This window comes from Microtus oregoni, unplaced genomic scaffold, assembly GCF_018167655.1.
Source record: "Microtus oregoni isolate MIOR12 unplaced genomic scaffold, Mior012 000001F_ref0000356, whole genome shotgun sequence".
Classification (NCBI taxonomy): domain Eukaryota; kingdom Metazoa; phylum Chordata; class Mammalia; order Rodentia; family Cricetidae; genus Microtus; species Microtus oregoni.
In genome coordinates this window covers 66,274,840-66,284,377 of record NW_024543060.1, presented here as the reverse complement: position 1 = coordinate 66,284,377, position 9,538 = coordinate 66,274,840, and the positions used below count along the sequence as shown (strand labels likewise).

The 9,538-nt window shown below is 37.8% G+C and overlaps 1 protein-coding gene across 1 annotated transcript; it reads left to right on the top strand.

Annotated features, from left to right (window-relative positions):
• Window positions 1-596: 596 nt before the first annotated feature.
• LOC121464399 (olfactory receptor 12-like) lies at window positions 597-1,541 on the top strand. Its single transcript, XM_041677338.1, has one exon. It carries the CDS (start codon window positions 597-599, stop codon window positions 1,539-1,541), a length of 945 nt encoding a protein of 314 aa, XP_041533272.1.
• Window positions 1,542-9,538: the final 7,997 nt, after the last annotated feature.

The following is a 9,538-nucleotide window of genomic DNA, read 5'->3' as shown; positions in this document are numbered from 1 at the left end:
TATATATATATATGTGTGTGTGTGTGTGTGTGTGTGTGTGTGTATACATACATATATATGTATATATACACACATATAAGTATAATGGTATATGTTACTGTTTATTTTGTTGATGAAACTAACCACGCCAAATAGCATTTTAATTTGTGCTCAAAATTTATTCAAATATATTTACATTATAATACTTCATATATTGTATATTCTAGAAAGTTATGATGTATACAATAAAAATCAACCTTTTATAGTCACAAAACTTAATGGCAGGAAACAGGTGATAGAATCTATGGGAAAATTCAAAACAAAACTTCCTGATTCCAGACATTTTCCTGGAATCTCTGTTTTCCCAATAGAATTTAGAGGTCCAATTTGCATTTATTACAGGTAAGTATAATGAAAAATCTTCACTGGATTAAACAACTCAATGGGAAGACCTTAATAAGACAACAGATTGTTTATGTCCATGATGTTTGATAAAGTAAAATGAACAAGGTAAGTGTGCTCCCATGCTGAATCAGCAGGAGTTTTTACTAAAATTCTGACTCCTCACTTATTGTTTTTTATTTTTGCCATTTTCTAGTTTTATCTTCATATTAGCTATGAAGGGTGAGCAGAAGAGGAATTACTCAGAGGTAACAGAGTTCATTCTCTTGGGATTTAGAACCCCTCCAAAGTTTCAAGTCCTTTTATTCTTGGTGTTCTTGATGATCTACATGGTCGCTGTGGTAGGGAATGTCAGCATGATAATGATTATTAAGATGGACTCCAGACTCCAAACACCTATGTATTTCTTCCTTAGAAACTTGTCTTATTTGGATCTCTGCTATTCCACAGTCATTGCTCCCAAAACCTTAGCCAACTTCTTGACAAGTGAAAAGAAAATTTCCTACAATGGTTGTGCCACGCAATTCTTCTTCTTTGTTTTGTTTGCTACAACTGAATGCTTCCTTCTTGCTGTCATGGCATTTGATCGCTTCTCAGCCATTTGCTCTCCTCTCCTTTATCCTGTGCACATGTCCCAAAAGGTATGTATTCAGTTGGTAACTGGCTCCTACATTTGTGGATGCATCAACTCCATGGTACAGACAGGTTTCACCTTCAGCTTGCATTTCTGTGCAGAAAACAGGCTGGACCACTTTTTCTGTGATGTCCCAGCTTTGATTAAGATCTCCTGTGTTGACACCTTTGTGAATGAGATTGTACTGTTTATTCTCTCTGCTCTCATCATCATCTCCACCACAACCATCATTCTGGTTTCCTATGGGTACATTCTTTCCACTGTCCTGAAGATCCCCTCCACCCACGGCAGGAGTAAGACCTTCTCCACTTGTAGCTCTCATATCATTGTGGTGAGTTTATTCTATGGAACTGTGTTCTTCATGTATGCCCAGCCTGGGTCCATCTCCTCCTCAAAGCAAAACAAGATTGTAGCTGTGTTCTACACACTTATAATCCCTATGCTGAACCCTCTAATATATAGTCTAAGAAACAGAGATGTCAAAGATGCTGCACAAAAAATATTTGGTGGGAAATGTTCTCAGTGATATTTATGAAACCTTTATTTAGTGAACAAAATTTCTTTTCTAAGCTGTATATGACCACACATATAATTTTATAAGTTTCCTAGAGTAATAATTCTAATTCAGATGCATAGAACATTATTTTGTGTGTACTGAATATATAAAAATATACAACTTCTCACTTTATAATAAAATTTCAATTGATTGGGTAGCAAATAGAAAAATTTATCTTCATGTAATTGTTAAATTATTTCATATGTGTATATTATACTCTTTTTATTATAAGTTCAAAGGTTCTGTGATAGTGGCTAAATGAGAGCATGAACATGACATACATTTTGGATGAAAACTTATTGTGGCCCAAGTGGCCACATTTATATTCTAGGAACTATCTTTCTTAGATAAAACAGTTTATGTGAAGCATTTCTTCACACAAATATGTGGCAATAGTATTTTGTTAAACTGTATTTCCCCATTCCCCCTTTAACATAAAGTATTATATTAGAAAGATACTCTATAGCTATTTTCTTTTAATTTGAAGATGTCTTCTTGTGGGAAGAATAATACTTCATAGGACTCTATAAGATAAATGAAACTTAAATGACCCAGAAAGTTCAGGAAACATAATAGGCTTTGGAAGTTCAGAATTCCAAAGACATAAAACAGTAAAAACTGCTGTGGAAATAAGACTCCCTTTAGTAGAGCTGGCCACACATTAATCAGAAAGCTGCATAGTTGTAACTTTTATGAGTTGCCAATAAGATTAGGGTGGATTTAAGGTGATTTAGCTACCTTTGTGGTACCTATTCTATAAATATCCTTCAAATAAATTAATTGGTCTAACAAGCTAGATTTTGGTGGAATCAATAGGATAAGTAAACATTTTTTCATGTCTTCACAGGAGAAGTCACAAAACACATTTGGTACCCAAAGAGGGACCAACATTTTGACCCAAGGTTAAATTTCAAGGACCAGTTCCCTGGCTCCTGAGTTAGATGACAAAACATGATTGAGACTGATCCATCTGAGAGCAAAGTATTCATTGGGGCAGTCTGTATATGTCTACAGTTCCCCATATGTTATGAAATGCTGTGCCTCATTGCTGTTGTGGCAATGAGATACTCTTTGTGATGGGTGATATGCAATGCAACAAAGAATGATGCATCCAAGAGTGCATTGTATTTTCAGGGGAAGTCCCATACTATCTTGCTCTATGAAGAACATGGTAGCCGCATGGGGACCACTTCATAAGTACAGGGATAGCACCAAATGGGGTGAACCACAGTCTATTGTAGTTAGTGAAAGTATATAAGGAATAGGAATGCAATCAAATTCTGGCAATTGTTTCATGACCTTTACTATGGACATTAAGACATGGACCTGAGGCAGAGATGCCTATCCTGAAAAACGTAGCTACGCAAGACATGAATTACATAGGAAAAATGCATGGGGATGCTTAATCATCAACCAGAATTTTGTCAGGGAATGTGGTAAGAAAGAATGAAGAAAAGGGAGTATTGGTTGTCATTTATTATCGATAGCTATCATAAAGATTAATAGATACAGGTTAATTTAAGATATAAGCGTTAGCCAGAAATACACTTAAGCTATGGCCAAACAGTATTGCAATTAGGACTAATTTTTTTGAGAGTCTGAGTGTCCTGGAAATGAACAAGTAGCCTCACTCAACATTCATCAGTGTAGAAAGTTACAAAATTTAAAAGATCCTTCCCAGAGTATATAAAACTAGTGAGAGTTTTTGACAAGGAGTGAGTCTCTGGTGGGGGTTACTGGGCAAGGAGGTTCTGACATGGTCTTATGATTTGTCCCTATGAAGGGTGACTTTTCAGTGCTGTATCTGCCTTTGAGTCATCCAAAATGCTGTAATTAATCCCAATGGAAACACTCTTCATCCAAGCCAGATTTAGGTGGAAACTTTTCATTGGTCTCTTCCCAGTGTCATATCTTGTATGAACAGACATTTGCTCAAGTTTTCCCGGGAGAGAATGATTAACAAGTAATAAATGCCCCTATGTAAATACCACATATGTACCAAATGAGCTTGATCATCATTTTGTCCAGAGGAGCAAACTGTAGGACTAGATGCTGAAGAATCTTGGTTGACACAAATACCTAAATGGTTCTAGAAATTTTATTAGCTAAATGCACAGCCCAGTACATGTGAAGCAATGTAAAAACATAGTCACTCAGAGTAGAGACAATCATTGTTGAATGCTGTTACAGATATGTAGCCAGCCCTGGTACATAACATATTTGATATTTCTGCCATTATTGTTATACATATTCTCTTTCTATTTTCATTTAACATTCTAATAATTTTTGTTATGAAACCATGTGTTTTTTTTTAAAACTTTTTATACATTAGAATTGCTCCTGTCATCTTTCTTTCATGATTATTTTCAATTGTCAACTTGGTAGGACCTGAAGTCACCTGGGAAGGGACTCCAGTGCCCTCCTTGTACATATTCTATTGGCCTGTGGACATGCCTGTGTGTGATTTTCTTCACTGGGTTAATCTAAATGGGTGGACCAGCACTCTAAAGGGGTGACATCGTTTCATTGGCTGGGTCTTGGACTGACTGAAAGGAGAGAGAGTTCTAAGGATAAGGATTCATTGCCCTCTGCCATTTGACTATGAATAAAATATAACAGCTGTTTCAAGTAGCTGTCACTGTGGTTTACCAAAAATGATGGGTTGTTACCTGAAAATATGGGCTCAAATAAATCTTTTCTCTCCTAAGATGATTTTGTTAGAGTTTTTAATCATAATTACCACAAAAGAAATTAAGACACAGACCTAATATTCTCTCTCTCTCTCTCTCTCTCTCTCTCTCTCTCTCTCTCTCTCTCTCTGCCTGTGTGTGTGTGTGTGTGTGTGTGTGTGATTGCTTTAGGATAATTTTTTGACCTATATCAATATTCAGGAGCTGCTATTTTTTGTTCTTTATTTTCCATGGAAAAAAGTTTCACTAAAAATGCGTAGTATAAAATCTGAAAGCAAGATCAAGGATAAGTTGATTGTTCACACTTTTATCTCATTCACACCTAACTAAAATAGTAACTAATTAAAATGTTCATGTTGAGAGCGGTGAGTGCCTGCCTACCTGGCAGGCCTCGGGGTCCCCTGTAAGGAAGCCCGGGCACCTTCAGCTAGTGCGCCAGGCTCTCCTGTGCTCTTCTGGATACCGCCCCCCTTGCTCCTTTCATCCTTTTGTCCCGGGATCATTGGGTTACCGGGCGGCCCTGTTTAGTTGCTTAGGAATTCCATCTGGACGGGTGAGTGTGTGCTATCCAGGGGCGGATCGTCCCAGAAGAAAGCACAAACCCCCCTCCCCCAGCTCCTTCTTCAGGGCTGTCTTTCTTACACACACGCCCCCCCCCCCAAGTCTTCGTTTTCTGCAAGGTCCTTTGCTCAGGAACAGTTTTCTGCTCCTACACTAAGGCTACCCACCCAGAGCTGTGAGAGCCTACCTACGGGGCAGGCCTCAAGGACCCCCGGTAAGGGAGCACATGCACCTTCAGCCTGTGCGGCAGGGTGTCCTGTGTTCTACTCGTCCCCACCCTGCCCCCCAAGTTCCCCCTTTTGTCTTCGGGTCATTGGACTACCAGGCGTCCATGTTTCTGTGCTGAGGAGTTCATCTGGACGGGAACGGTTCCTGCTTCTACACTGAAGAGATACACCCAGAGAGTCAATCACAGCAAAGACTGGACCAAGACACCAGGCCTCTCCTGGCTCCATTTGAAGGAAGAGATGGGAAGGCGCCAAGGCAAGAATTCCTCCAACAACCTGAAAGGCAACATGACATCACCAGAATCCAGGGATCCCGAAATAAGAAGAATTATACACCCTACTCCAGAAGAATTAGAAGAAATCGACTCAAAAGTGAACTATATGAAAATAATAGAAGACCTTAAACAGGAGGTGAAAAACTGCCATAAACAATTAGAGATTACAAACAAAAAGGTAGAGGAAATGAATAAATCGCTCAAAGACACGCAAGAAAACCAAGAGAAACAAGAAAAAAGCAATCAAACAGGTTAGGGAAGCGGTTCAAGACTTGAAGAATGAAATGGAAGCAAGGAAGAAAACACAAACAGAAGGAAGGATGGAGATGGAAAATCTGGGTAAAATGTTCATGTTGAATTTTTTTGTTACAATGGTTTGGGTATGTGTTTTTAAATGTTAGTTTTGGAAACTGAGGCAGAAATTTTCTTATTCTAGGATTTATGAGAGATATCTGTTCTACATAAATTATTTTACAGAAATAATAAACTTTAAAATTCTTTATTGAAAATAGAGTTGTTTTTAGACAATATTATCACAAAAATCAGCCTCTGCATAAATGTAAAGTTGATCACCCACTAATACCCCAAGTTCTTCTTTTCAGTAAACCCTTATTAACTCCATACCCTGGGTCCCATTTCTGCTCTTCTGCAGCTCTACCTTCTGTCTTTGCAGCTCCCATCTGTAATCCCGTAATGAAACTTATTTCTGCAACTCACCTTTCTGTGCTTGTTGACTTTCATACACTTCCTGGGTTAAGCCCACCTAAGCGAAAGAGAAATTCTCTGTTGCTCTACAGGGTCCTAGATTTTCATCATTTCAACACCACACACAGGACCGATAGAGTGAAAATATAAAAACGCCATCCAGACAAGTCTGACTCAATTTTTATTCCATCTGTAGATTTTTTGTTGCTTATAATTGACCATAAAACATTCTATAGGCACTAATTTCATACTATCTGTCACTAACCCAATCCCCAACATGGGATCCTATCAGAGTAAAAAGAATCTCATCCTGGTGGTTAGGGGCATCAAAAATCAAACCATTAGATACTTATTTAGACTGTTGGTCAGGAATGAGGAGGTGTACAAGGCTTTTTTTTGGAGGTGGGCACCAACCAGTTCCCAAGTTATGACACAGAACCTTAATAGCTGTGAATCCTCAACCTAGCTTAGGCTTGTTTTTGGCTAGGTCTTTTAACTTTAATAAGTCTGCCTCTCTTTATCTACCTTTTACCATGGGTTTTTTTGAACCTTTCTTCTTTGTGTATATCATACTTTCACTGTTTCTTGGGTCTGGGTGGCAGCTGAGTGGCTTCTGGCCTTGCGCGTGTCCCTCCCCTTCTCCCCCATTCTTTCCTTCTTCTTCTCTGTCCCTGAGCCTAGATTTCTCCTCTTATCTATTCTCTGCCTATCAGACCAGACTATCTGCTTAATTGTTTGCCATTCAGCTTTTTATTAGACCAATCAGGTGCCTTCGGCTGTCCAGGTAAAACAGATGCAACTCATCTTTATATAATTAATCACATATCCTTGCATCATTAAACAAATGCAGCGTACACAAAAGTAACACACCTTTACACAGTTAAGTAATGTAGCGTGAACAAATATAACACCTCTTTGCCTGCCGAGGCACCCAAAATGGAACATATTGTTGCAATTGCTCTTGTTTGCTCATCATAGCTAGGTGGTATAATGTTATTACTGAAGACACTACTCACTTTGCATGTAAGACATAGAGAAGCCAACTTCAACTGTAGATGGTGAATTCTTCCTCTGAATAGCTTAAATAGTTCCAAAAGGTGTTACACAACCTGCTGAGAGAGAAAAGAAATCATAGGTATCTCTAACTGCTGATCTTTACATGCTAGAACACTGACCTACATGGCAAGATGTACCCATTGGCATAAGAGTGATATAACCGGTAGGAGAGTAATCAATCATTTTCTGATTTGATATGAAGTCTGCCCCACATGAGGAATTTAATGTCATATACTAGAAATTGGCCAAAATCCATGACTGGGGAACTCACAGACCCTAAAGGGAAAGTTACTGCTGTTGGTTTGCTAATTGGTCATGGGGTCAAACTGCCTTCTAAATAGCTATGTTTATTGCTAAAGATTTGTGTTACTTCTACCTTTGTCAGAAAAACTTCTTTTTTTATATACTTAATGCAGATATATAACAAGTCAAAGCACCATGAATAAGTTAATGAGTATCCATCTGTGGATAAATCATTCATATCAAGCCCTTGTCTCACACCCTAGCTCAGGAGACTTTGTAGAAGACAGAGAAGAAAGAATGAAAATGATGGAGTAAAATCTACAAAATTATGACTTGTTGACATGGCATGGCTAATACATACATCAAGTTTTGGTGACATGCACAAGATCTAGACAAGATCATACAATCAATGTTCCTACATGACCAGGGGCTAAGCACCTGATGCCATACCTTTGGTGAACCAGACATTGGAAACTGATGCCTACCATAGGAAGTTTCACTCTTTTTTGAGAACATGGCAGCTGATAGGTTGCACATATCCCAGTAGATAGTCACATCCACATGAAGATGGGCAGACGTAATAGGAACCAAGGTTATTTAGAACGACACCTTTTGAATTCTAGCACCTCACATACAGATGTAGGTTCTGTGATTTCAAGACCAACCTGGTATATATAAAATACAAGTCCAGCCATAAGTACACAGTAAGACCCTGTTTTAAGAAAAATAAAAGAGTAGAAGGATGACACAAAGAATGGAGAAGAGGGTGTGTGTGTGTGGGGGGGGCACAAGAGCAGGTTAGAGGAAGGTAGTAGCGGATTGATATGACCAAAATACATTGTACAAATATAAGCAATTCTCAAAAATAAGTTAAAATATTGTTTATAATGGGAATTAGATGTAGTTCATAGTCATCATTATGTAATGTTTTATATGTGTAGTTTTACATATATAAAATTTTTACAAATGTAAAATTGCATTTTAATACTTTGGTTTTAATTTGTGCTTTTTAGGTTGATTTGAGTTTTGTTTCCATATTGCTATGAGGATGATGTGATGGTTTGAAGAGAAATGTCTCCATAGGCACATATATTTGAATACTTGGTCATTAGGGAGTGGGCATTACTTGGGAGGGATTAGGAAGTACAGCCTTGTTGGAGTAGGTACAGATTTATTAGAAAAATATGCCACTGGGTGTGGGCTTTGAGGTTATAGAAGCCAGGCCCAATGGCTTCCTCTTCCTGTTGCCTGTGGATCCAGATGCAGGACTCTCAGTTACTTCTCCAGTAGCATGTCTGCCTGTGTGCTGCCATGATTATAATGGACTAAACCTGTGAAACTGTAATTTGACAAAAACAAATAAACTAAGGTAGTTTCTTTTACGGAATTGTTTGATATCGGAAAACCCTATATCACAGGTTTTCATGTTGAATTGATATATCATGAAAGAATAGTTTTTTGTTTGTTTTTAAAATTATTAATATTTATTTATTATTCATTAATTTTCCGCAGCCCAATCAGTTTCCCCTCCCTCCCTCCTCTCTTCCCAGTCCCTTCCCCTGTTACAGAATATTTGTTTATACTGTGAAGATGTGTCTTTACCTAGGTGCTTTCTGACTGTTTTAATAAAAAGCAGAATGGACAATAGCTATGCAGGAAGACCTTAGGCAGGATTTCCAGAGATAGAGTGAACTCTGGGAAGAAGGGTGTAGTTGTCAGCCAGATGAGGGAACAGAGAGGTAATGCTAAGTGACAGAATGTAGATTAATATAAAAGGTTTAAGTTATGAGCTAGTTGAGACCAGCCTAAACTAAAGGCCAAGCTTTCATAATTAATAATAAGTTTCCATGTTGTTATTTGTAAGGTGACAGCTGCGGAAAAAGCTTGTTACACCCCTCAACTAGTATCTAGTTACATTGAATACATATTTTAAAATATATTTGTTTGAGAATATAAAATATGGGTATGAAGCACATACATTCAATACTATAATGCATATATTTTTCTTTTTTCTTTTAATGAAAACAGATTTTTTTCTCACATATTCTAAGTATAGTTTCCCATGTTTATGCACCTAGAGCTCATCTCCACTTCCCTCCTCTTCAAACCAGATCCACCCTGTTTCTGTTTCTCTTTAGGAAACAAACAGGCTTCTAAGGGATAATGATAAAATAATATAAGATAAGATAAAAACTAACACAAGGAGTTGG